This window comes from Mustelus asterias, chromosome 14 (genome assembly GCF_964213995.1).
Source record: "Mustelus asterias chromosome 14, sMusAst1.hap1.1, whole genome shotgun sequence".
Classification (NCBI taxonomy): Eukaryota; Metazoa; Chordata; class Chondrichthyes; order Carcharhiniformes; family Triakidae; genus Mustelus; species Mustelus asterias.
Genome location: NC_135814.1, coordinates 4,749,421 through 4,776,667, shown reverse-complemented (window position 1 = coordinate 4,776,667; position 27,247 = coordinate 4,749,421). Strand labels below are relative to the sequence as shown.

Sequence of the window (27,247 nt, the reverse complement as noted above, 5' to 3'; positions counted from 1 at the left end):
GTTAGGGTTAGGGTTAGGGTTAGTGGCAGAGTTAGGGGCAGAGTTAGGGGCAGAGTTAGGGGCAGAGTTAGGGGCAGAGTTAGGGGCAGAGTTAGGGGCAGAGTTAGAGTTAGGGTTCGGGTTCGTGTTAGGGTTAGAGTTCGGGTTAGAGTTAGGTTTAGAGTTAGGGTTAGGGTTAGAGTTAGGGTTAGAGTTAGGGTTAGGGTTAGGGGCAGAGTTAGGGGCAGAGTTAGGGGCAGAGTTAGGGGCAGAGTTAGGTGCAGAGTTAGAGTTAGGGTTCGGGTTCGTGTTAGGGTTAGTGTTAGGGTTAGGGTTAGAGTTAGGGTTAGAGTTAGGGTTAGGGTTAGAGTTAGGGTTAGAGTTAGGGTTAGAGTTAGGGTTAGGTTTAGAGTTAGGGTTAGGGTTATAGTTAGGGTTAGGGTTAGAGTTAGGGTTAGAGTTAGGGTTAGAGTTAGAGTTAGGGTTAGAGTTCGAGTTGGGGTTAGAGTTAGGGTTAGAGTTGGGTTAGGGTTAGGGTTAGAGTTGGGGCAGAGTTAGAGTTAGGGTTCAGGTTAGGGTTAGAGTTAGAGTTAGAGTTAGGGTTAGGGTTAGGATTAGGGTTAGGGTTAGGGTTATGGTTAGGGTTATGGTTAGGGTTATGGTTAGGGTTAGGGCTAGGGTTAGGGTTAGGGTTAAGTGAAGAGGATTAGGGTTAGCGTTTGGGTTAGGATTAGGGTTAGGGTTAGGGTTAGAGTTATGGCTAGAGTTTGGCTAGGGTTAGGGTTAGGGTTCGGGTTCGGCTTCGGGTTAAGGGCAGAGGATTAGGGTTAGGGTTAGGGTTAGGGTTAAGTGAAGAGGATTAGGGTTAGGGTTAGGGTTAGGGTTAAGTGAAGAGGATTAGGGTTCGGGTTAGGATTGGGGTTAGGGTTATGGCTCGGGTTTAGCTCGGGTTAGGGTTCGGCTTCGGGTTAAGGGCAGAGGATTAGGGTTAGGGTTAGGGATAGGGATAGGGATAGAGTTAGGGTTCGGTGCATTAGGGTTAGAGTTAGAGTTAGGGTTAGGGTTAGGGTTAGGGGCAGAGCAGGACAGAGTTACCAACAAAGGCTGGATTTCACACTCTGCGGCAATGAAATGATCCTCCCTATCGCACTTGAATATCGCTGCCCACAAACATCTCACAACCACTGGACCCCCCCTTTCCCAAAAGGAGTTTAATTCTGCTCCGAAGTCAAGAGGGTCTCCAGGGGTGTTGCCTCAATGACGTCAACAAGCAGCAAGCAGCCAACCACACTGAGATATTCTCACAGACAGGAAGGCAGGGATTTTGAAAACTTCATAATTTGCTTTTAATTTAAAATTTCAGGTGTGGAACACATGGGCCAGAATTGTCCGACCATTCACGCCAGCGGGATTTTCCCATCCTGTTACAGCGAGCGGAGGTCTGGCTTGTCGCCAAGTTCTCCGTCTTCGCTGCAGTGGGAGCGGGGCGTGAGCGGGTGGTAATGTCGCACCCGTGATTTTGACTGGACTGAGATACACGCCGGAATTCTACCACCCCGGCCTGCCACGGAATCGGAGCGGGCGAGGGGCGGACAATGGAAATGTCCGTTGACCTCGGGCGGGAATTTCCGGTCTCGCTCGAGCAAGGCCGTAAAACCCTGCCCATAAACTAAAATATCAGAAACAAGCTTAAAAAATAAAAACAAAAAGATTTTTAAATAATTAGAACGGAGGAAACAATACGAATATAAAAATGAGTGTTGCAGGGTCAGAGAGGGTGTTCAGTGGTCATTATGAAAGCGGCGCACTTTTAAAAACCTGGTTACATCCTGTTCCACAAGGTTTAACTTTTTCCTGATTTACAGTGAGACTAACACATAAAAGTGGACATTTTCATCGAATTTCTGCTGAGGGATTACAGCCTGGGGGAGACCTCAATAGCGCAATTTATAAAGGAGCTTGGAATCCCTGATTGTAACTTCAGGATGTCCGTGTTATTCTGCACATGCGCAGAGACCAGTAATCGCTGTAAATTTCAGTGGAATAATCAAAACAAATGTTTTCACCATCATTATCATCATCCGAGAGTTATCACAGAGTCCAGAGCCAGCGTCAAATAGACAGCACAATGGAAATATCGATGAACTAGTAATCCTGAGGCCCAGGCTAATGCATCCTGAAGGGCAATCAGGAATGGGCAATAAATTCTGGTCAAGCCAGCGAAGCCGACATCCCATAAATGAATTTGAAAAATATGTTCAAATCCCACCAGTGCACCTGTTGGAATTTAAAATCTTGGATAATCTCAATAGAACTATCATCGATTGTTGTAAAAACCCATCTGGTTCGCTAATGTCCTTTAGGGAAGGAAATCTGCCGTCCTTACCCGGTCTGGCCTACATGTGACTCCAGAGCCACAGCCAATGTGGTTGACTCGCAACTGCCCTCTGAAATGGCCGAGCGAGACACTCAGTTCAAGGGGCAATTAGGGATGGGTAACAAACGCTGACCCAGCAACACCCACATCCCGTGGAAGAATAAACAAAACATGAGCGATAAACAGTACCGGAGAGAGTGAATCATTCTCTTCTCTCCATTGTGTGTGACACATGCACTGGAGCTGACACTGGCACAGTGGCACAGTGGTTAGCGCTGATGCCTCACAGCGCCAGGGACCCGGGTTCGATTCCCAGTTTGGGTCACTGTCTGTGTGGGGTTTGCACGTTCTCCCCGTGTCTGTGTGGGTTTCCTGCGGGTGTTCCAGTTTCCTCCCACAGTATGGAAGACGTGCTGGTTAGGGTGCATTGTCCATGCTAAATTCTCCCAAACAGGTACTGGAGTGTGGCGACTCGGGGATTTTCACAGTAACTTCATTGCGGTGTTAATGTAAGGCTACTTGTGACACTAGTAATAAAAAAGCACAGTACAAGATGGAGGTGACTGTCACGGCGCTGAATATAACTGTACCTCTCTCTCCCTCCAGTCCCGTCCGCCAGGATTCATACTCACCTGAATGATATGATCGTGTACCAGGACACCGATGCGCAGTTTAGCATCGAGCTTTCCACCTCAGTCCTCGGAACTTGGCACATGAAAGGACAGCAGCTCCATGACGATGAGAGGTTCAAGGTTGAACAATCGAAATCACGCCACTCGCTGCTCATCAGAGGGGTCGGGATGGAGGAGAATGAGTCTGAGATCACATTTGTTGCTCATGGAGTGAGGGACTCCGCCATTCTGTTTGTCAAAGGTAAGATCAGCCTTTCCCTTGAGAAGTGTGGCAAGTCAGTGTGCCAGGGCAACAGCAAGAGGCCATTCGGCCCCTCAGGCTTGTTACACAGGAACAGCAGGAGGCCATTCAGCCCCTCAGCCTGTTATAAAAGGTCAGGAGGAGGCCATGCAGCCCCTCGGGCCTGTTACACAGGAACAGGACGAGGCCATTCGGCCCCTCAGGCTTCTTACACAGTAACAGCAGGAGGCCATTTAGCCCCTCAGCCTGTTATAAAGGATCAGGAGGAGGCCATGCAGCCCCTCGGGCCTGTTACACAGGAACAGGACGAGGCCATTCGGCCCCTCAGGCTTGTTACACAGTAACAGCAGGAGGCCATTTAGCCTCTCAGCCTGTTATAAAGGATCAGGAGGAGACCATTCGGCCCCTTAGGCCTATTACACAGTTACAGCAATAGGCCATTCAGCCTCTTGAACCTATTACAAAGGAACAGGAGGAGGCCATTCAGCCCCTCGAGACTGTTACACAGAGCAAGTGTTTCCTATTTTATAGCTTTCAAATCCTTCCATTTCCTTCCCCCTCTCTATCTCTGTAATCTCCTCCAGCCCCACAATCCTCCGAGCTCTCTGCACTCCTCCAATTCTACCCTCTTCCTCCTTCCCGATTCCCTTTGTTCTATCACAGGATTTCACTCCCTGAATCTCTCAGACTCTCGACATTTCTCTGCTCCTTAACCCCTCCTTAAAATCTACCACTGTGACAAGGGGCGGAATTTTCCAGTTCCGCCTGACACGGAAATCGTAGCGGGCGGGACACGGACCATGCGTTGACCCTCGGGTGGGATTTTTCGAACTTGGGGTGAGCAAGCCTAAAGAGTTTGGTCACTGGTCACTAATACCTGATTAGCTGGCCCAGAAACAATCCCTGTCTGGTTAAGGTTCCCGGGAAACGGTTTTGGGGTGATTTTTTTTGGGGTGCTATGCAAATGCAAGTTGTTGCATTGAGGCTATTCAGCCCATCAGGTCTGTTCCATCATTCAACTCAATTGTAGTTGATTCGCAACCTCAACATTTCTCCACCTTTTCTCCATAGGGCAGCACGGTGGCACAGTGGTCGGCGCTGCTGCCTCACAGCGCCAGGGACCCGGATACAATTCCGGCTTGGGGTCACTGTCTGTGCAGAGTCTGCACGTTCTCCCCGTGTCTGCGTGGGTTTCCTCCGGGTGCTCCGGTTTCCTCCCACAGTCGGAAAGACGTGCTGGTTAGGGTGGATTGGCCGTGCTAAATTCTCCCTCAGTGTTACCCGAACAGGAGTGTGGCGACTGGGGGATTTTCACAGTAACTGTATTACAGTGTTAATGTAAGCCTACTTGTGACACTAATAAATAAACTTAATATCCCTCAGTAACATCATGTGGGGGAAGTGAGTTGGTTCGGTGGCCCTTTCTGAGCTGAACAGCCCCATCCTGACATGGAAATATATTGGCCGTTTCTCCATTGTCACTGGGTCAAAATCCTGGAGCTCCCTCCCTAACAGCACTGTGGGTGTACCTACACCACAGGGACTGCGGCGGGTTCAAGAAGGCGGCTCACCACCACCTTCTCTCGGGACGATTAGGGATGGATAATAAATGCTGGGCCCGCCCAACCACATTCTGTAAAAGAATAAATTGCAAAGAGGAACCAGCAGACATACAAAATCCGCAGATTGATCCTTGAATATTTCTTTTATCGACTTCACTTACATTCCTTTGTCGGGAGAATTCAAAACATATTTTCAAAATATTCAAAAACATAAATGCAATGGATTAGCTCCCAACGCCGATACAGCAATCCAAGGTTATCATTGCCAAGTCAACCTTTAACCACAGAAAATCTACACACCATCCTGACTGTTCCTGCACTGTCGCTGGGTCAAAATCCTGGAACTCTAACAGCACTGTGGGTGTACCTACGTCACATGGACTGCAGCGGCTCAAGAAGACAGCTCACCACCAGCTTCTCAAAGGGCAAATAGGGATGGGCAATAAATGCTGGCCTAACCAACGACACCCACATCCCGTGAATGAATAAAAAAAGCAAAATGCCTTCGAATGGGCGGCACGGCGGCACAGTGGTTGGCACTGCTGCCTCGCAGTGCCAGGGACCCGGGTTCGATTCCTGACTTGGGTCACTGTCTGTGCGGAGTCTGTGCATTCTCCCCGAGTCTGCGTGGGTTTTCTCCGGGTGCTCCGGTTTCCTCCCACAGTCCAAAGATGCGCAGGTTAGGTGGATTAGCCATGATAAACTGGCCAATAGTATCCCAAGATGCATGGGGTAAATGCATGGGATGACGCGTAAAGGGCCTGAACAAGATGCTCTCGTGAAGAGTCGGTGCAGAATCGATGGGCCAAATGGCCTCCTTCTGCACTGTGGGGATTCTATAATATCTCCATGTGCGTCTCAGAGCCTAATTTTGTTTTGCTCCTCTGAAACATCTTGCAGTATTTACAATGGGAAAAGGTGCCGTATAATTGTAAGTTGTTGTTGTTTAGCTGTCCCAGTGAGGATCACAACAAGCCCTGGAATGGATCGAGTTCAGCAGATTGCAGCCTCAGAGACGATCGTCCTCTGTTGCGAGTTGTCCAGGTCAGATGTCAAGGTTCGCTGGAGCAAAGACGATGAGGAACTCACCCCGAGTGACCGACTCACTATCCAATCATTGGGCCGGATTCGGAAGCTGACCGTCCAGTCAGCACGGCCGTCGGATTCTGGTCAGTACGTCTGTGACGCAGTGGACGATGTTGTTGAGTTCAGCGTCAATGTTTTCGGTAAGTCCTGTCGCGAAGCCGCTGACGGTTTGCGGGGACTGTTGAAGTTTAAGGGGAAATTTATCGGGCTGTTTAAAATCATGGAAGGTTCTGACAGCGGAAATAAAGAGAAAATATTTCCCCCCACTTTCTCTGTGACCTCCTCCAGCCCAACAACACCACATGGTTTCTGAACTCCTCCAATCCTGGGCTTGAATCTTGCCTGATTTTAATCTCTCCACCACTGGCGGCCGTGCCTTCAGCTGCCTGGACTCTAACCTTTGGAATTCCCTCCCTAAACCTCTCCGACTCTCTCCTTTAAGACTCTCCGTAAAAGTGACCTTTTTGACCTTTGGCGACTCGTCCAAGTATCTCCTTCCGTGACATGGTGTGAAATTTTGTCTGATTATATTTCCACGCTAAAGACCTTGTATAATCACAAGTTATTTTCACAGAATTATAGAATCCTACAGTGCAGAAGGCGGCCATTTAGCCCATTGAGTCTGCACCGACCACAATCCCACCCAGGCCCTATCCCCATAACCCCTTGCTTTCACCCTAGCTGGTTCCCCTGACTCCAAGGGGCAATTTAGTCTGGGCAACTCACCTAACCCGCACATCTTTGGAGTGCGGGAGGAAACCGGAGCACCCGGAGGAAACCCACGCAGACACGGGGAGAATGTGCAGACTCCACACAGACAGTGACCCAGGTCGGGAATCGAACCCGGGTCCCTGGGCTGTGAGGCAGCAGTGCTAACCACTGGGCCACCGTTGTGTCCTGTAATGTTGGAGCAGAATATCTCAGTTTGCTCCACCCTCTGAGTCAGGAAGTTGAGGATCTAAGGCGCAGCTGGGCAGATAATCTTCAGTGGATCCTTTGGACTCGTACCGAGGGAGTGCCGAGTGATTCAGGGAGGTTATGCTGGAATTATATACAACATTATTAGTTAGACCACAACTTGAGCACTGTGTGTAGTTCTGGTCGCCTCATTACAGAAAGGATGACATTGCTTTAGTGAGGGTACAGAGGAGATTCATGAGGATGTTGCCAGAACTGGAAAATTGCAGCTATAAGGAAAGATTGGATTGGCTGGGGTTGTTTCTTTGGAACAGGGGGAGGCGATGGCCTAGCGGTATTATCGCTAGACTGTTAATCCAGAAGCTCAGCCAATGTTCTGGGGACCTGGGTTCGAATCCCACCACGGCAGATGGTGAAATTCGAATTAAATTCAGAAAAAAAAATCTGGAATTAAGAACCTACTGATGACCATGAAACCATTGTCGATTGTCGGAAAAACCCATCTAGTTCACTTTAGGGAAGGAAATCTGCCATCCTTACCCGGTCTGGCCTACATGTGACTCCAGAGCCACAGCAATGCGGTTGACTCCCAACTGCCCTCTGAACAAGGGCAACTAGGGATGGGCAATAAATGCTGGCCAGGCAGCAACGCCCACGTCCCACAAATTAATTTTTAAAAAACTGAGGAGGATGAGGGGAGATTTGATTTGAGATGTTGGAAATTATGGCTCCTGCTCTGCCCAAGATCGCAAGAAACTACAAAAAGTCGTGAATGTAGCCCAATCCATCACACAAACCAACCTCCCATCCATTGACTCTGTCTACACTTCCCGCTGCCTTGGAAAAGCAGACAGCATAATTAACCCCATGCACCCCAGACATTTTCTCTTTCACCTTCTTCCATGGGGAAAATGATACAAAAGTCTGAGGTCACGTACCAACCGACTCAAGAACAACTTCTCTGCTGCTGTCACACTTTTGAATGGACTTACCTCGCATTAAGTTGAACTTTCTCTACACTCTAGCTATGACTGTAACACTACATTCTGCACTCTCTCCTATCCTTCTCTATGAACGGTATGCTTTGTCTGTATAGCGCGCAAGAAACAATACTTTTCGCTGTATACCAATACGTGACAATAATAAATCAAATCAAACCAAATCAAACAATACAGGTGCCCAGACTATCAGTCTGGATCTTGTGCTGCAGTCTCTGCAGGGGGACTCAGACCCATGGCCGATCGAGTGACACATTGTTTAATATATCAGCTGGGATGGACGGAGGACAGTGTAGTCAAACCAGGGAACAGTGGCTTGTTTCTGAAGATATGAAAGGGTTGAGGAATCAGGTGAAGAGGCAGTGGCGTGGGGTTGTCTGGGGTCGAGTGGTGCGTACTGGTTCTCAGAATGCTTATGTTCTTAAGTAACCTGATATGCAGTGCAGTAATGGGCCCTGAATAGCAACTTACACAGAATCTGCCTCTCCACAGCAGCTATCTCTGTTGGCAGCTGTTCACTGTGCTTGTAATGTCATTTATAACACTTCAGACAAGAATTCATGGTTTCTGGAACTCACTTGTCCTCTCTTGTTTAAGTTGTAGCGTCGGGCATTCCTCACATGCCAACTGTCTGCGAATGTTTCCGAATGGATCACAAGTATTGAAGAGTTTAGCTCTGAGCAGAATCTCCTGCAGTGAGACACGGCGTTGGAGAGAGGGTGCGGAGGAGGTTTATTAGAATGGTACCAGGAACAAGGGATTGGGCAACACGGTAGCACAATGGTTAGCACAGCTGCCTCACAGCGCCAGAGACCTGGGTTCGATCCCTGGCTTGGGTCACTGTCTATGTGGAGTTTGCACATTCCCCCCGTGTCTGCGTGGGTTTCCTCCGGTTTCCTCCCACAGTCCAAAGATGTGCGGGTTAGGTGGATTGGCCATGTTAAATTGCCCCTTAGTGTCAGGGGGATTAGCTGGGCAAATATGTGGGGCTAAGGGAATAGGGACTGGGTGGGATTGTGGTCAGCACAGACTCGATGGGCCGAATGGCCTCCTTCAATACTGTAGGGATTCTATGATTCTATGACTTCAGTTAGAGTGGAGACACTGGCGAAGCTGGGGTTGTTCTCCTTAGAGGAGAGAGGTTAACAGGAGGCTTTCAAAATCATGTGGGGTTTTTGATAAAATAAATAAAATGAAACTGTTTCCACTGGCAGGAGGGTCAGTGATCAGAGGGACACAGATTGAAGATAACCAGCAGCGATGAAGATTTTCTTTTACTCAGTGAGTTGTTGTGATCTGGAAGGTGCTGCCTGAAAGGGCGGCGGAAGCAGAATCAACAGGAACTTTCAAAAGGGAATTGGATACATACTTGATGGGGTCAAATTTACAAGGTTATGGGGTAAGAACAGGGAAATGAGTGGGACTAATTGGATGGCTCGCTCATGGAGCTAGCACAGACACAGTGGGCTGAATGGTCTTGGGTTGAGTTGTAAGCTTCGATGAACAAGCGGCACAGTGGCACAGTGGTCAGCACTGCTGCCTCACAGCACCAGGGACCCGTTCAATTCCGGCCTTGGGTCACTGTCTGTGTGGAGTTTGCACATTCTCCCCGTGTCTGCGTGGGTTTCCTCCGGGTGCTCCGGTTTCCTCCCACACTCCAAGGATGTGCAGGTTAGGTGGATTGACCATACTAAATTGCCTCTTAGTGTCAGTGGGACTAGCTAGGGTAAATACATGGAGTTATGGGGATAGGGCCCTGGCTGGGATTGTGATCGGTGCAGACTCGATGGGCCGAGTGGCCTCCTTCTGCGCTGTGGGGATTCTATGATTTTATTCGATGATTCTGAGGGTGAAGATTGTGTCATTTCCCTGTTGGTTTCCTCCCTCCCTCTGAGACCTGAGTCCAAATCTACCTGCTGCTTTCTCCAATTTGCCGAGCTTCATGTGCGAACGTACACATTGCTGCCCATATCCCAACTCACGCAAGCTCCCCTTTATCTGCTCTGCTCACTCACCGACACATTCAGCCCCACAACAACCTGATTTCCAAATTCTCGTCCTTACTTTGAAATCATTTTGGTCCTCACTGTGTTTCATCTGGGTCAGAAGAACATGGAGAGACAATATAAAATAGAAGGTACAGTTCCCAAAAAGTGAGGGAGCTGGGTGTATCTGTGCATAGATCACTGAAGGTGGCAGGACAGGTGGAGAGAGCAGTTAATGAAGCTTATAGTATTCTGGGCTTTATTAATAGAAGCACAGAGTGCAAGAGCAAGGAGGATACACTGAACTTACACAAGACACTAGTTAGACCTCAGCTGGAATGTTGTGTACAGTTCTGGGTGCCGCGCTATAGGAAGGATGTGAATGTATTGGAGCGAGTGCTGAAGAGGTTTACAAGAATGGTTCCAGGGATGAGAAACTTCAGTTATGAGGATCGATTGGAGAGGTTGGGACTGTTCTCCTTGGAGAGAAGGCGGCTAAGAGGAGATTTGATAGAGATGTTCATAATCATGAGTTGTCTGGACAGAGCGGAGAGGGAGAAACGGTTCCCGCTCGTGAAAGAATCGAGAACGAGAGGGAGCACAGATTAAAGTGATTTGTAAAAGAACTAAATGTGACGTGAGAAAAACTTTTCCATACGGCGAGTGGTTGGGGTCTGGAATGCGCTGCCTGGAAGTGTGATGGAGGCAGGTTCAATCGAGGCATTCAAGAGGGGGTTAGGGGGTTATTCGATTAGAAACAATGTGCAGGGATACGGGGAAAAGGCGGGGGAACGGCACTGAGTCATGATGCTCGTTTGGAGAGCCGGGGCAGACATGATGGACTGAATGGCCTCCTTCTGCACTGTAACAATTCTGTGATTCTGTGAACACCTCCAGAGCTTTCCCCCTCTTTATTGATCTGTTTCCGATGCCTCAGGGCTATGCAGAGATGCACCGGCTGAAACATGAGTAACAAGGACTCATTCACACTACTTTCAACTGTCTGCTCCACGCTCACAGCTATTTCAGTTCCAGTAACTTCTACAGTTTGCTTACTTTTCTCTGAATCCATACCAATCAAATATGATGGGTCGGCACGGTGACACAGTGGTTAGCACTGCTGCCTCACAGTGCCAAGGGCCCCGTGTTCGGTTCCCGGCTTGGGTCTATGCAGAGTCTGTACATTCTCCTCATGTCTGCGTGGGTTTCCTCAGGGTGATCCGGTTTCCTCCCACAGTCTGAATGACGTGCTGGTTAGGGTGCGTTGGCTGTGCTAAATTCTCCCTCAGTGTTACCCGAACAGGCACCAGAGTGTGGCCACTAGGGGATTTTCACAGTAACTTCATTGCAGTGTTAATGTAATGACACTAATAAATAAACTTTAAAACTTTATACTTAATAGTAAACAGCATTAACTGAGGGATTGAGGGAGAGTGAGAGCATTAACGGAGGGAGTGACAGTATTAACTGGGGGAGTTATTTGTTTATAGGCCATGGGCGTCGCTGGCTGGGTCAGCATTTATTGCCCATCCGTGAGGGAATTAGAGAGTTAACCACATTGGCTGTGGCTCTGGAATCACATGTAGGCCAGACTAGGTAAGGACGGCAGATTTCCTTCCCTAAAGGACATTAGTGAACCAGATGGGTTTTTACAACCAATCAACAATGGTTTCATGGTCATCTTTAGATTCTAATTCCAGATTTTTATTGAATTCAAATATCACCATCTGCCATGGTGGGATTCGAACCCAGGTCCACAGAGCATTACCCTGGGTCTCTGAATGACTAGTCCAGTGACAATACCACTGTGTCACTACCTCAACTGAGGGCGTGAGGGGGGGAGACACCATTAACTGATGGAGTGAGGGGGGAGACACCATTAACCCAGGGAGTGAGGGGGGGGAGACACCATTAACTGATGGATTGAGGGGGGAGACACCATTAACTGAGGGAGTGAGGGGGGGAGACACCATTAACTGAGGGATTGAGGGGGGGAGACACCATTAACTGAGGGCGTGAGGGGGGGGAGACACCATTAACTGAGGGATTGAGGGGGGAGACACCATTAACTGAGGGCGTGAGGGGGGGGAGACACCATTAACTGAGGGATTGAGGGGGGAGACACCATTAACTGATGGAGTGAGGGGGGGAGACACCATTAACTGAGGGATTGAGGGGGGAGACACCATTAACTGATGGAGTGGGGGGGGGAGACACCATTAACTGAGGGATTGAGGGGGGAGACACCATTAACTGAGGGATTGAGGGGGGAGACACCATTAACTGAGGGATTGAGGGGGGAGACACCATTAACTGAGGGATTGAGGGGGAGACACCATTAACTGAGGGATTTGGGGGGGGAGCGTTAGCTGCACAGTTTGGCTTTTGCACAGTATTTCTGTCAGATCTTCTCTGTCTCTTTCAGAATCTCCGGTGAGCATCGTGAACAGTGCAGACGACACCAAGGGGGAATATCTGGTTTCCGAGCGGATAGTGCTGACCTGTCAGCTTTCCCGCCCGAACGCTGACGTGACCTGGTACAAGGATGGATTGGAAATTGAGGAAAGCGGGAATATCACGATGGAGTCACATGGAGTCCACAGGAGTCTGATTATCCGGACGGCCGGAAGGGAAGATTCTGGAGAATACGTTTGTGATGCTGGAGATGATTCAATCTTTTATGACATCACGGTGAAGGGTCAGTAACTATCCAGCCCCTCCCCCCCCTGCCCCCCCGCCACCCTCACGCCCCCCCCCTCACGCACCCCCCCTCACGCCCCCCCCCAACGCCCCCCCCTCACGCCCCTCCCCCCCCCGCCCCCCCCTCCCCCCGCCCCCCCTCACGCCCCCCCCCCCACGCCCCCCCCTCACGCCCCCCCCCCCCCCCCCCCTCCCCCCCCGCCACAATAACTCGCGTTGCTCCAATGAGATTCCGTGTTGGGGGTGGAGAGCTTTGGGGTAATTTGAGAATGAAATTAGGTGCATCACCTGTGAACAGTCAGAACGACAATGTTGTGGGTTCAAGACCCACTCCAGTGCGGTACTGAGGGAGTGTCCCTCTGTCAGAGGGTCAGTACTGAGGGAGTGTCCCTCTGTCAGAGGGTCAGTACTGAGGGAGTGTCCCTCTGTCAGAGGGTCAGTACTGAGGGAGAGTCCCTCTATCAGAGGGTCAGTACTGAGGGAGTGTCCCTCTATCAGAGGGTCAGTACTGAGGGAGTGTCCCTCTGTCAGAGGGTCAGTACTGAGGGAGTGTCCCTCTATCAGAGGGTCAGTACTGAGGGAGTGTCCCTCTGTCAGAGGGTCAGTACTGAGGGAGTGTCCCTCTGTCAGAGGGTCAGTACTGAGGGAGTGTCCCTCTGTCAGAGGGTCAGTACTGAGGGAGCGCCGCACTGTCAGAGGGTCAGTACTGAGGGAGTGCCGCACTGTCAGAGGGTCAGTACTGAGGGAGTGCCGCACTGTCAGAGGGTCAGTACTGAGGGAGTGCTGCACTGTCAGAGGGTCAGTACTGAGGGAGTGCCGCACTGTCAGAGGGTCAGTGCTGAGGGAGTGCCGCACTGTCAGAGGGTCAGTACTGAGGGAGTGCCGCACTGTCAGAGGGTCAGTACTGAGGGAGTGCCGCACTGTCAGAGGGTCAGTACTGAGGGAGTGCTGCACTGTCAGAGGGTCAGTACTGAGGGAGTGCCGCACTGTCAGAGGGTCAGTGCTGAGGGAGTGCCGCACTGTCAGAGGGTCAGTACTGAGGGAGTGCCGCACTGTCAGAGGGTCAGTGCTGAGGGAGTGCCGCACTGTCAGAGGGTCAGTGCTGAGGGAGTGCCGCACTGTCAGAGGGTCAGTGCTGAGGGAGTGCTGCACTGTCAGAGGGTCAGTACTGAGGGAGTGCCGCACTGTCAGAGGGTCAGTACTGAGGGAGTGCCGCACTGTCAGAGAGTCAGTGCTGAGGGAGTGCTGCACTGTCAGAGGGTCAGTACTGAGGGAGTGCCGCACTGTCAGAGGGTCAGTGCTGAGGGAGTGCCGCACTGTCAGAGGGTCAGTACTGAGGGAGTGCCGCACTGTCAGAGGGTCAGTGCTGAGGGAGTGCTGCACTGTCAGAGGGTCAGTATTGTGGGAGTGCTGCAATGTCAGAAGGTCAGTACTGAGGGAGTGCTGCACTGTCAGAGGGTCAGTACTGAGGGAGTGCTGCACTGTCAGAGGGTCAGTACTGAGGGAGTGCTGCACTGTCAGAGGGTCAGTACTGAGGGAGTGCCCTCTGTCAGAGGGTCAGTACTGAGGGAGTGCCCCTCTGTCAGAGGGTCAATACTGAGGGAGTGCCCCTCTGTCAGAGGGTCAGTACTGAGGGAGTGCCGCACTGTCAGAGGGTCAGTACTGAGGGAGTGCCGCACTGTCAGAGGGTCAGTGCTGAGGGAGTGCCGCACTGTCAGAGGGTCAGTACTGAGGGAGTGCCACACTGTCAGAGGGTCAGTGCTGAGGGAGTGCTGCACTGTCATAGGGTCAGTACTGAGGGAGTGCCCCTCTGTCAGAGGGTCAATACTGAGGGAGTGCCCCTCTGTCAGAGGGTCAGTACTGAGGGAGTGCTGCACTGTCATAGGGTCAGTGCTGAGGGAGTGACGCACTGTCAGAGGGTCAGTACTGAGTGAGTGCTGCACTGTCAGAGGGTCAGTGCTAAGGGAGTGCCACACTATCTGTTGTGCCATGTTTTGCATGAGACATTAATCTCAGGCCCTACCTGCTGTCTCAGATAAGACCATAGGAAATAGGAACAGGAGGAGGCCATTCAGCCCTTCGAGCCTGCTCCAACATTTAATAAGTTCATGGCTGATCTAACACTCACTAAGTCCACTTTCCTGCCTTATCTCCATAACCCTTAATTCCCCGACTGATTATAAACCTATCGATCTCGGCCTTGGGAATGTTCAAGGACTCGACCTCCACAGCTTCCTGCGGGAAAGAATTCCAAAGATTCTCCACTCTCTGAGAGAGGAAATTCTTCCTCAAGTCCATCCTAAATGAGCCCCCGTTATTCTGTGACTCTGTCCTCTGGTCCCACACTCTCCCCTGAGTGGAAACATCCTCCCGACATTTACCCAGTCTCACCCGCTAAGAATCTGATCTGTTTCAATCATATCATCTCTCATTCTTCTCAACTCCAAGGGGGACAGACCCAACCTGTTTAATCTTTCCCCATAGGGCAATCCCTCCATACCCGGGATCATCCTGTAAACCTCCTCTGTACCGCCTCCAATGATAAGATATCTTTCCTTAAATAAAGGGACCATAACTGTGCACGGTATTGTAAATGTGGCCTCACTCGCACCTTGTACAGTTGCAGCAACACCTCTTCACTGCTGTACTCCAGCCCCCTTGGAATAAAAGCCAGTATTTCATTCCCCTCCCCTATTACCTCCTGCACCTGTCTGCTAGCTTCCTGGGTTTCAGGAACAGGGACCCCCCTCAAGTCACTTTGTGCTCCGGCTTCCTGCAGCCTCTCTCCGTTTAAATAATAATCCACCTCCTCATTCTTTCTTCCAAAATGAATAATCTCACATTTTCCCACATTGAATTCCATTGGCCAACTTTTTGCCCACTCCCTTAAACTGCCAGTATCTCTCTGTGAATGATTTATATCCTGCTCACAACCTGCCTTCCCTCCCACCTTTGTATCGTCCACAAATTTGTCCAAGGCAGCCAGCATATCCAAGGACCCCTCGCACCCCGGACATTCTCTCTTCCACCTTCTTCCGTTAGGAAAAAGATATAAAAGTCTGAGGTCACGTACCAACCGACTCAAGAACAGCTTCTTCCCTGCTGCTGTCAGACTTTTGAATGGACTTACTACACCCTAACTATGACTGTAACACTACATTCTGCACTCTCTCCTTTCCTTCTCTATGAACGGTATGCTTTGTCCGTATAACGCGCAAGGAACAATACTTTTCACTGCATGTTAATACATGTAACAATAATAAATCAAATCAAATAACATTAGTACACTCGGTTCCTTCCTCCAAATCATTAATATAAATTGTAAAGAGCTGCAGTCCCAGCACTGAACCCTGTGACACTCCACTCCCTCCAACTTGAGAAAGACTCCCTTATCGCTACTTGCTACCTCCTGCTAGTTAGCCAATCCATTATCCATACCAGAATATTACCTCCAGCACCATGAGCTCCTATCTTGGGTAGCAGACTTTCATGTGGCATCTTATCAAATTGCCTTTTGAAAATCCAAATATACGACATCGATTGGTTCCCCTCTATCTACCCTGGCTGAGACCACCTCAAAGAACTCTCAGGTGGACGTACTTAGGGGTGGCACCGCAAAGAGGAGCAGGGGAGTTCCTCCCGGTGACCTGAGGCCAATCTTTATTCCTCAACCAACGTCAGATAAACAGATAATTTCATCCTCATCACATTGCTGTTTGTGGGATCTTCCTGTGCAAACATTGGCCGCCATGTGTTCAATAATGAAATGACTACACTTTGGAAAGCAGGTGATTGTAAAGTGTTTGGAGGTGGTTAAAGGTGCTATAGAAATGAAAGTTTGAGAGGAACGGATTTTTCTTTGTAAATTCAGTAAGGCCTCCAGAAACAATTGGACTTACAATGGAGTTCAGCCATGATCTAACTGAACGACACAACAGGCCTGAGGGGCTGATTGGCCTCCTCCTGTCCCTAGGTAACCAGCTTGAAGGGCTGAATGGCCTCCTTGTGTTTTTGTGAAACAGGCTGGAGGGGCTGAATGGCCCTCTCCTGCTTCTGTGTGTGAGGCCTGAGGGGCTGAATAGATCCCTCCCTGATCCTGTGGAAATTACTGGAGGGGCTGAAGGGTCTCCTCCTGTTCCTGTGTAATGGATGGAAGGACTGAATGGCCTCCTCCTGTTCCTGTGTAATAGATGGAGGGGCTGAATGGCCTCCTCCTGTTCCTGTGTAATAGATGGAGGGGCTGAATGGCCTCCTCCTGTTCCTGTGTAATAGATGGAGGGACTGAATAGCCTCCTCCTGTTCCTGTGTAATAGATGGAGGGGCTGAATGGCCTCCTCCTGTTCCTGTGTAATAGATGGAGGGGCTGAATGGCCTCCTCCTGTTCCTGTGTAATAGATGGAGGGGCTGAATGGCCTCCTCCTGTTCCTGTGTAATAGATGGAGGGGCTGAATGGCCTCCTCCTGTTCCTGTGTAATAGATGGAGGGACTGAATGGCCTCCTCCTGTTCCTGTGTACCAGGAAACAAGTTCTAGGGGAAAATAACCTCCTTCTGTTTCTCTTTAAAATGCTTGAGGGGCTGAATGGCCTCCTCCTGTTCCTAAGTTCTTTCTTCCTTTTACCTTCAGAGCCTCCGGCGGTGTTGAGAGCCCTTGAGGATGGCGCTCAGGGTGAGTACCTGAGCTGTGAGCCAGTGGTGCTGCGGTGTGAGACTTCCCAAGCGGACACACCGGTGAAATGGTACAAGGACGGTCAGGAGCTGGAGGAAGGCCAGGGGGTGACGTTGGAGGCCGAGGGGACCCTCAGGAGGCTGGTGATCCTCAGAGGCTCCAGGAGCGACAGCGGGAAGTACGTCTGCACGGCAGCGGACAAAGCTGTATCCTTCGATGTCAGTGTATCAGGTGAGGTCACTGAAGGGGGGTGGGCAGCTTGAGGGTCCCAACTAGAAAGACCACACACACAGTCTCACTCACAGCCCGAGGGATAGAGTTAAAACGGTGCTTGATAGCAGGCTGACAAGGCAGGGGGGAAGGAGAGAAAAGAACTCCCATCTCCCAATGCTTGATCAGTTAAAAGATGGGACACGGCTGGTGGGAATCTTCGGCATTTGATATTTTGTTCTTGAAGCTTCCAGTTGTGTCTAATTTATTTTTCTCCATTCTTTTCCATTTCTCTCTGTCTCTCTCTTTCACTTTCTTCTACTCTCTATCTGCTCGTGCCTCTCTTCCTTCCTTCTCTGGAATGGTCTCAATGGGCCGAATGGCCACTCTCTGTGCCATAATGATTCTAACTCTCTTTTGCTCATCCATATCTCATTATACCACTCTGCCCCTCTCTTTCTATCTCTCCTCTTTCTCACATTCTTTTTATTTCTCTCCTCTCTTTTTCGTTCTTCCTCTATTGTCTTCCTCTCCCTCCCACTCTCTCCACCATTCTTTCTTACCCTTTCCCCTCCCTCTCTCTTCCATGGTGTTGGATCCAGAGCCTCCGGTGAAAATCATCAACAGTTCCCCTGCAGTGAAGAGCGTGCTGACCGGTGATGAGGTTGTCCTCTCATGTGAGCTGTCGCGGCCCGAGGCGGAGGTGAGATGGTACAAGGATGGGTTGGAGGTGGAGAGGAGCAAGAGGTCCATGATGGAGGTGGACAAAACATGGAGGAGGCTGAACATTCGCTCGGTTACAATGGAGGACCGAGGGACGTATGTGTGCAACGCAGCGGATGATTCGGCCAAGTTTGAAGTGACCGTCTCCGGTGAGTCCCCAGTCAAGCTGCACGTGACCCATTGACCGCTACCCATTGACCCCTGACCCATTGTCCCATTGACCCATTAACCCATTGACACATGACCCCTGAACGATTGACCCATTGATCCATTCCCTCTGGGATCCCGTGGCTCTCATCCAGAGATGAGACTACAAATGTAGCCCAGTCCATCACACAAACCAGCCTTATCCATTGACTCTGTCTACACTTTCTGCTGCCTCGGCAAAGCAGCCAGAATAATGAAGGACCCCACGCACCCCGGACATTCTCTCTTCCACCTTCTTCCGTCGGGAAAAAGATACAAAAGTCTGGGGTCACGGATTAACCGACTCAAGAACAGCTTCTTCCCTGCTGCCGTCAGACTTTTGAATGGACCTACCTCGCATTAAGTTGATCTTTCTCTACACCCTAGCTGTGACTGTAACACTACATTCTGCACTCTCTCCTTTCCTTCTCTATGAACGGTATGCTTTGTCTGTGTAGCGCGCAAGAAACAATACTTTCACTGTATGTTAATACACGTGACAAATAAATCCAAATCAAATCAGAGCTCCAAACGGAGAGGAAGAGGAAGTCCAAACTATTTCAGGGATGAATTGTCACATCCAGAGGCAAAACAAGAAGTCATGTCCCGGTTTTCGGTAATTGAAGGCACAGCCACTCGTGGTGCAGTGATTAGAATCAGGAATGGTCTAGAGGTCAGAAACGGAGAAGAGCAGAGATCTTGGAGGGTTTGTTTTTATTCATTTATTGGGATGTGGGTGTCTCTGGCTCGTCCAGCATTTATTGCCCATCCCTAATTGCCCCTAAGAAGCTGGTGGTGAGCTGCCTTCTTGAACCGCCGCTATTCATGTGGCGTAGGTACACCCACAGTGCTGTTAGGGAGGGGAGTTCCAGGAATTTGTCCCAGCGACAGTGAATGAATGGCCTATATATTTCCAAGTCAGGATGGTGAGTACTGGAGGAGAAGCTCCAGGTGGTGGTGTTTCCAGGTAGCTGCTGCCCTTGTCCTTCTAGACAGTAATGGTATTGGGTTTGGAAGGTGCTATCTAAGGAGCCTTGGTGAGGCAGTGTGGTGCATCTTGGAGATGGTGCATCTTGGAGATGGTGCATCCTGCTGTCACTGTGCGCCGGTGGTGGAGGGAGTGACTGTTGAAGATGGTGGATGCAGTGGCAATCAAATGACTGTTTTGTCCTGGATGGTGTTGATCTTCTTGAGTGTTGTTGGAGCTGTATCCATCCAAGCAAGTATTTCATCACACCCCTGACTTGCGCCTTGTAGATGGTGGACAGGCTTTGGGGAGTCAGGAGGTGAGTTACTCACTGCAGAGTTCCCAGCCTCTGAGCTCCTCTGGTAGCATTCATATGACTAGTCCAGTTTCAATGGTAACCCTCGGAAAGTTGATAGTGGGGATTCAGCCATGTCACTAGTGATTGGGTAGTTGGGAAATGAAGTTTTTTTGCAGGGACTATAACAATGGCTCCAGTCTTCCTGGTATTTAATTGGAGCAAACGTCTGCTCCTCCAGTGCTGGATGTCGGACAAGCAGTGTGATAAAGTGGAGAGATGGAGAGAGGTGGTGGGGAGGTGGAACTGGGGGTCGTCAGTGTACAAGTGAAAACTAACACTGTGTTTTCAGATCTAATACAGCATTTGTCACACATGAGAATGTTCCTGTCCCTTTAAACACCTTGTCACTAGCTTACCCCCAGCAGTGTGACAGAGTGACAGGCGCACAAACGGTGGTGATAACATTGTGTGGAGTGATTACTCGGGGGCGCTCGGTGTATATACATCGGAAATGGGTCTCTGGGATTTCCTCCCCTTTCATGTTTCCATCTGAATTCTATTCCTGCTTCATATTCGCCACAGTAACTCCTTTTCTTTACCTTTTTATTTTCTCTTAGATACAAAAGTGTCCAGAGGGGCAATTTTTTCACACAGAGGGTAGAAACCCTACAGTGCAGAAAGAGGCCATTCGGCCCATCGAGTCTGCACCAACCACAATGCCACCCAGGCCCTACCCCCATATCCCCACATATTTACCCGCTAATCCCTTTAACCTACACATCTCAGGACACTAAGGGGCAATTTTAGCATGGCCAATCAACCTAACCCGCACATCTTTGGACTGTGGGAGGAAACCGGAGCACCCGGAGGAAACCCACGCAGACACGAGGAGAATGTGCAAACTCCACACAGACAGTGACCCAAGCTGGGAATCGAACCCAGGTCCCTGGACCTGTGAAGCAGCAGTGCTAACCACTGTGCTACCGTTCCTGGAACAAGCTGCCAGAGGTAGTAGTAGAGGCGGGTTCAATTTTGTCTTTTAAAAAGCATTTAGACAGTTACATGGGTACGATGGGTATAGAGGGATATGGGCCAAATGCGGGCAATTGGGATTAGCTTAGGGGTTTTTTAAAAAAAAGGGTGGCATGGACAAGTTGGGCCGAAGGGCCTGTTTCCATGCTGTAAACCTCTATGACTCTGTCTCTTTTCTTACTAAGAAGTCTCACAACACCAGGTTAAAGTCCAACAGGTTTATTTGGAATCACGAGCTTTCGGAGCACTGCTCCTTCATCAGGTGAGTAATGAAGGGGCAGCGCTCCTGATGCGCGATTAAATCACTCGGGAGGCTAGATTGTACCCGGGAAATAAAGGCGTTTATTACTGACAAGAATGGAGCACACTATATACGATACAATCCCAGACTAAAGGGTCTCCAGACAGTGCAGTGACCTTTATGCTTCCCCTGGTAGGCGGAGCCAACTGGAGTGTACCACAGAACAATATCAACAGGTAGAACAGCCCAACCCTAACACCAACAGTAACTACAGTAACATATCTACAAACCCCCATAGTGCTGACAATCCATGGCTCAGCACTCATAGTGGTAACCAACTATGGTTCACCACAGCTCCGAAAGCTTGTGATTCCAAATAAACCTGTTGGACTTTACCCTGGTGTTGTGAAGCTTCTTACTGTGCCCACCCCAGTCCAACGCCGGCAACTCCTCATCTTTTCTTATTGTTATTTGAATCTCACTTTCCGTTTCATGTTCTCTCTCCATTTCCCTCTTCCTCTATCTCTGCTTCTCTATCTCACTCTTTGTCTGCCTTTTTCTTTCTCTTCCTCTCTGATAATCTCTCTCTTTCTCTCTCTCATTCTCTTCTTTGTCTTAATATCTCACTCCACATTTATTTCCTTTCCCTCTCGCTGTCTTTCTATTTCTCTCCTGCTCTCGCAATGTTTCTCTCCATTGCCTTTTCTCTGCTCTCTATATCTTCCTTGCCTTCTCTCTATATCTCTTCCTGTTTCTTTCTCTCACTATCTCTTTGTATCTTCTTCCTTTTTCTTTCTCTCTCTCTCTTTCTCTCTCTCTCTTCCATGATGTTGGATCCAGAGCCTCCGGTGAAAATCGTCGACAGCTCCCCTGCGGTGAAGAGCGTGCTGACCGGTGATGAGGTTGTCCTCTCGTGTGAGCTCTCGCGGCCCGAGGCAGAGGTGAGATGGTACAAGGATGGGGTGGAGGTGGAGAGGAACAAGAGGTCCATGATGGAGGTGGATGGAGCGCAGAGGAGGCTGACAATCTGCTCAGTTACAGTGGAGGACAGAGGGACGTACGCGTGCGACACAGTGGACGATATGGTCAAGTTTGAAGTGACCGTCTCCGGTGAGTCCCCAGTCAAACTGCACACAAACTTTGTATTTCACTTCCTAGACCAGGGTCACTGACTTCCCTCTGCAGAGGTCACACAGCAGAGGTCACATGCCAAATGTTACACTGCAAAGGTCACACAGAGGAACCCAAAATCCTTGCTGGGAGGTATGCTCGCGCTGTGTGGGAGGTTTTAAACTAATTTGGCAGGGGGAAGGGACACAGACTAGAAGTACATTTGGGAGCAAAGTTCAGTCAAATAGTAGAAACAAAACTAGGAAAGTCCAGCAGGCAGAGAAGACATGGGCATGGTAAGGCACATGGGAGGATTGGAAGACTAAATGCATCTATTTTAACACAGGAGTCTGTCTGGTAGATGAACCTGGAGCATTGATTAGCAAGGGAAATATGATATTGTTGCAATCACTGAGACATGGTTGAAAGAAGGTCTGGAGAAGCTTCTCAACATTCCAAGTTTCAGGTCTGATAGAACGGGGGAATGTAAGAGAGGAGGGGGCATTGCATTATTGATAAAGGAGATCATCACTGCTTTAATGAGGGAGGATGTCTGAGGCTCCTCAAATGAGGCCGTATGGATGGAGTTTAGAAATAAAAGGACAATCACTTTGCTGGGATTATACGATGGGCCTCCCAACAGCCAGAGGGCGATAGAGGAGCAGATATGTTGGCAAATCACAGAGAGGCGTAAGAGGGATAGGATTTTAGTAAGAGGGGATTTCAATTTCACCAATATTAACTGGAATCGCCTTAGTGTGAAAGGAATAGATAGGGTGGAGTTTTTAAAGTGCATCCAGGAGAGGTTTTTTGTGTCGTACATAGATAGTTCTACTCAGGATAGGGCAGTTCTAGACCTAATCTGAGGGAATGAATTTGGGTAAGTGGTCAAAGTGTAATTGGGGGAGCATATTGGGAATAGTGACCATAACTCGGTAAGGTTCAAAGTCATTCTGGAAAGGGATAAGGATAATTCAGAAAGCAAGTGTCTGAATTGGGAGAAGACAGATCTCAATATCATTAGACAGGATCTGTCAAACGTGGACTGGGAGCAGCTATTTTCAGGGAAATCTACGTTTGGGAAAGTGGGAGTCTTTTAAAAGTGAAATAGTGAGAGTTCAAGGCCACATATGTTCCTCCAAGAGTGAAGGCAAGGGCGGCAAGTCAAGAACAAACAAAGAACAAAGAACAATACAGCACAGGAACAGGCCCTTCGGCCCCCCAAGCCCGCGCCGCTCCCCGGTCCAAGATTGAATCCTGAATCCAGGATCCCCGCCCAATTTTCCAGCCTATCTACATCCTAATATCCTATCCACCGAGCTGTCCCTCACAGCTACGATGCTTTGTTCATCACAACCTATTAACTCACCCCCACCCTCCCATTCCAGACCATGTGATCTCCAGGGAGAGGCGAAAACCCAGAGTGAAAACCCCAGGGCCAATATGGGGAAAAAAAATCTGGGAAATTCCTCTCCGACCCCCTGAGGCGATCGAAACGAGTCCAGGAGATCACACTGGCCCTGATCAGAAAAAGCTTCCCAACCCTATTCATTTCCACTTCTGCTTTACGAACACCATCTGAATTCCCTGCCCCCGAGACAGGTTCCCAACTATCCGCAGTCTCGCTCTGTACTGGCACCAGCAAGATGATCATAGAATGAAGCCTTGAAACGAGAAACAAAGAACAATTAGCCCGCGCCGCTCCCTGGTCCAAACTAGACCACTCTTTTGTATCCCTCCATTCCCACTCCGTTCATATAGCTGTCTAGATAAGTCTTAAACGTTCCCAGTGTGTCCGCCTCCACCACCTTGCCCGGCAACACATTCCAGGCCCCCACGACCCTCTGTGTAAAATATGTCCTTCTGATATCTGTGTTAAACCTCCCCCCCTTCACCTTGAACCTATGACCCCTCGTGAACGTCACCACCGACCCGGGGAAAAGCTTCCCACCGTTCACCCTATCTATGCCTTTCATAATTTTATACACCTCTATTAAGTCTCCCCTCATCCTCCGTCTTTCCAAGGAGAACAACCCCAGTTTCCCCAATCTCTCCTCATAACCAAGCCCCTCCATACCAGGCAACATCCTGGTAAACCTCCTCTGTACTCTCTCCAAAGCCTCCACGTCCTTCTGGTAGTGTGGCGACCAGAACTGGACGCAGTATTCCAAATGCGGCCGAACCAACGTTCTATACAGGGATCCAGGGAACCCCGGATGTCAAGGGATAAAGAAAAGGAAGGATGTACATGGGGGGTATAGAGCACTAAAAACAGGGGACACCCTTCAGGTGTATAGAGAGTGTAGGGAGGTGCTTGGTAAGTGGGATTAGCTACTTCATAGTTGGCACAGACATGGTGGGTCAAAGGGTCTGTTTCTGTGCTGTATGACTCCATGACCCAAGGTCACATCCCAAAAATCACACCCCAAAGCTCACACCACAAAAATCACACTCCAAAGGTCAAACCCCACAGGTTACACCCCGGACACGATGATCCTGAAATTCACCAGGATTCTCCTGGTGTCTGCATAACCTCCAGAGAAATGGTCACTTTCCACATTGTCGTCATTCTGGATGAGAGCTAAGGGATCGCAGAGGGAATGGGTCAATGACTGGTTTCAGTGAGTTACAACGGGAGACAGGAAGGCAGTCCGCAGGGCCGAGTGGTCACACTCTGTGCTCTCGAACCCTGTTACAGAGGCAAAATAATCTGAGAAAAGCAGTCACTGTTCATTGGTTTTTATTTCCCACGTCAGTTTTTTTGCTGTAATTGTAACACTCTCATTCACTCACTCTCTACCGCACTCTCCCTCTCACTTCATATAAATGATCTTTATCACTTTGTATCTCTTGCTTTTTCTCTCTATCTTTTGCTATTCCTCTTTTGCTCCATTCATTGCCTCTCTCTCCTTCTCTCTTCCCCTACCTCATCTTTGTTTCTACCTCTCTGTCTCTCCTGTATCTCTCTGTTTCCTTCTCCCTCTCTCATTCTGTCGCTCTCCCTTCATCTCATTCACTTCCTCTCTCTCTTTCTATCCTCTCTCTTTGTGTCACTCATTTTCTCTACTCTCTACTTTTTTTCTCTTCCTCTCTCCAACTGTCTTCCAACAATTCTCACTTTCTCTTTCTCCCTCTGTCTCACTCTCTTTCTCACTCTCTCTTCCATGCTGTTGGATCCAGAGCCTCCGGTGAAAATCATCCACAATTCCCCTGCGGTGAGCAGCGTGCTGATCGGTGGTGAGGTTGTCCTCTCGTGTGAGCTGTCGCGGCCCGAGGCGGAGGTGAGATGGTACAAGGACGGGGTGGAGGTGGAGAGGAGTGAGAGGTCCATGGTGGAGGTGGACGGATCGTGGAGAAAGCTGACCATTCGCTCGGTTACAATGGAGGACCGAGGGACGTACGTGTGCGATGCAGTGGACGATTCGGCCAAGTTTGAAGTGACCGTCTCCGGTGAGTCCCCAGCACTTGACCCTTGACCCATTGACCCTTGAGCCATTGGCCCTTGACCCATTGGCCTTTGACCCATTGACACATTAACCCATTCCCTCTGGGATCCCGTGGCTCTCATCCAGAGCTCCAACCGGGGAGGAAGAGAAAGTCTAAACTATTTCAGGGTTGAATAGTCACATCCCAGACTTTACTCCTTGTTACAGAGGCAAAACCATCTGGAAATCCAGAAAGCCAGTCATTTCCTGATGTTTTTCCTCAGTTTGGAGAACAGGCAATTACTCTTTAATTAACCCCAGGATAAGAACTTACTAAATAGGAGCAGGAGAAGGCCATTTGGCCCATCACTCTGCTCCGCCATTCAATGTCATCATGGCCTATCCTCTACCTTAAACCAACTTTCCAACCAATCCCCATCCCCTTCAATTCCCTTAGCGTCCAAATATTTACCAACCCCATTCCAGAATCTACTCAACGATTAAACATCCATTCACATTGACCGGAATAGGATCAGTGACCTTAAAGGAACAGGAGACCAGGATGATACATTGTGTGTCACGCGTACACCGGAACAATCATGTCCCTTTAAGATTATGAGAGGCATGGACAGAGTGGATAGTCAGAAGCTTTTTCCCAGGGTGGAAGAGTCAATTACTCAGGGGCACAGGTTTAAGGTGCGAGGGGCAAGGTTTATAGGAGATACCGCATGGTAGGTTGTTGCATAAAGTTAAATCTCACAGGATCCAGGGTGAGGTATCTAAATGGATACAAAATTGGCTTCTTGACAGAAGCCAGAGGGTGGTTGTAGAGAATTGTTTTTCAAACTGGAGGCCTGTGACCAGTGGTGTGCCTCAGGGATCAGTGCTGGGTCCATTGTTATTTGTCATTTATATTCATGATTTGGATGAGAATATAGGAGGCATGGTTAGTAAGTTTGCAGAGGACACCAAGATTGGTGGCATGGTGGACAGTGAGGAAGGTTATCTCCAATTGCAGCAGGATCTTGATCAATTGGGCCAGTGGGCTGACGAATGGCAGCTGGAGTTTAATGTAGACAAATGCGAGGTAATGCATTTTGGGAGATTGAACCAAGGCAGGACTTACTCAGTTAATGGTAGGGCATTGGGGAGAGTTACAGAACAAAGAGATCTAGGGGTACATGTTCATAGCTCCTTGAAAGTGGAGTCACAGGTGGACAGAGTGGTGAAGAAGGCATTCAGCATGCTTGGTTTCATTGGTCAGAATATTGAATACAGGAGTTGGGACGTCTTGTTGAAGTTGTACAAGACATTGGTAAGGCCACACTTGGAATACTGTGTATAGTTCTGGTCACCCTATTATAGAAAGGATATTATTAAACTGGAAAGAGTGCAGAAAAGATTTACTAGGATGCTACCAGGACTTGTTGGATTGAGTTATAAGGAGAGGCTGAATAGACTGGGACTTTTTTCTCTGGAGCGTAGGAGGCTGAGGGGTGACCTTATGGAGGTCTATAAAATAATGAGGGGCATAGACAAGGTAGATAGTCAATATCTTTCCCCAAAGGTAGGGGAGTCTAAAACTAGAGGGCATCGGTTTAAGGTGAGAGGGGAGAGATACAAAAGTGTCCAGAGGGATAATTTTTTCACACAGAGGGTGGTGAGTGTCTGGAACAAGCTGCCAGAGGTAGTAGTAGAGGTGGGTACAATTTTATCTTTTAAAAAGCATTTAGATAGTTACATGGGTACGATGGGTATAGAGGGATATGGGCCAAATGTGGGCAATTGGGATTAGTTTAGGGGTTTTTAAAAAAAAAATAAGGGCGGCATGGACAAGTTGGGCCGAAGGGCCTGTTTCCATGCTGTAAACCTCTATGACTCTATGAGATGTATGAGGCAAGTTTTTTACA

The 27,247-nt window shown here is 49.3% G+C and overlaps 1 protein-coding gene across 3 annotated transcripts in view; it reads left to right on the top strand.

Moving 5' to 3' along the window:
• LOC144503465 (obscurin-like protein 1) overlaps positions 1-27,247 on the top strand; it is a 100,733-nt gene that overhangs the window by 23,902 nt on the left and 49,584 nt on the right. For all 3 annotated transcript variants that reach the window (XM_078227796.1, XM_078227795.1, XM_078227797.1), the window contains 7 exons: positions 2,963-3,229; positions 5,742-6,017; positions 12,204-12,476; positions 17,104-17,376; positions 17,958-18,227; positions 21,643-21,912; positions 25,093-25,362. In XM_078227796.1, coding sequence (XP_078083922.1) covers positions 2,963-3,229; positions 5,742-6,017; positions 12,204-12,476; positions 17,104-17,376; positions 17,958-18,227; positions 21,643-21,912; positions 25,093-25,362 — 1,899 coding nt within the window. The remainder of the gene's footprint in view (positions 1-2,962; positions 3,230-5,741; positions 6,018-12,203; positions 12,477-17,103; positions 17,377-17,957; positions 18,228-21,642; positions 21,913-25,092; positions 25,363-27,247) is intronic.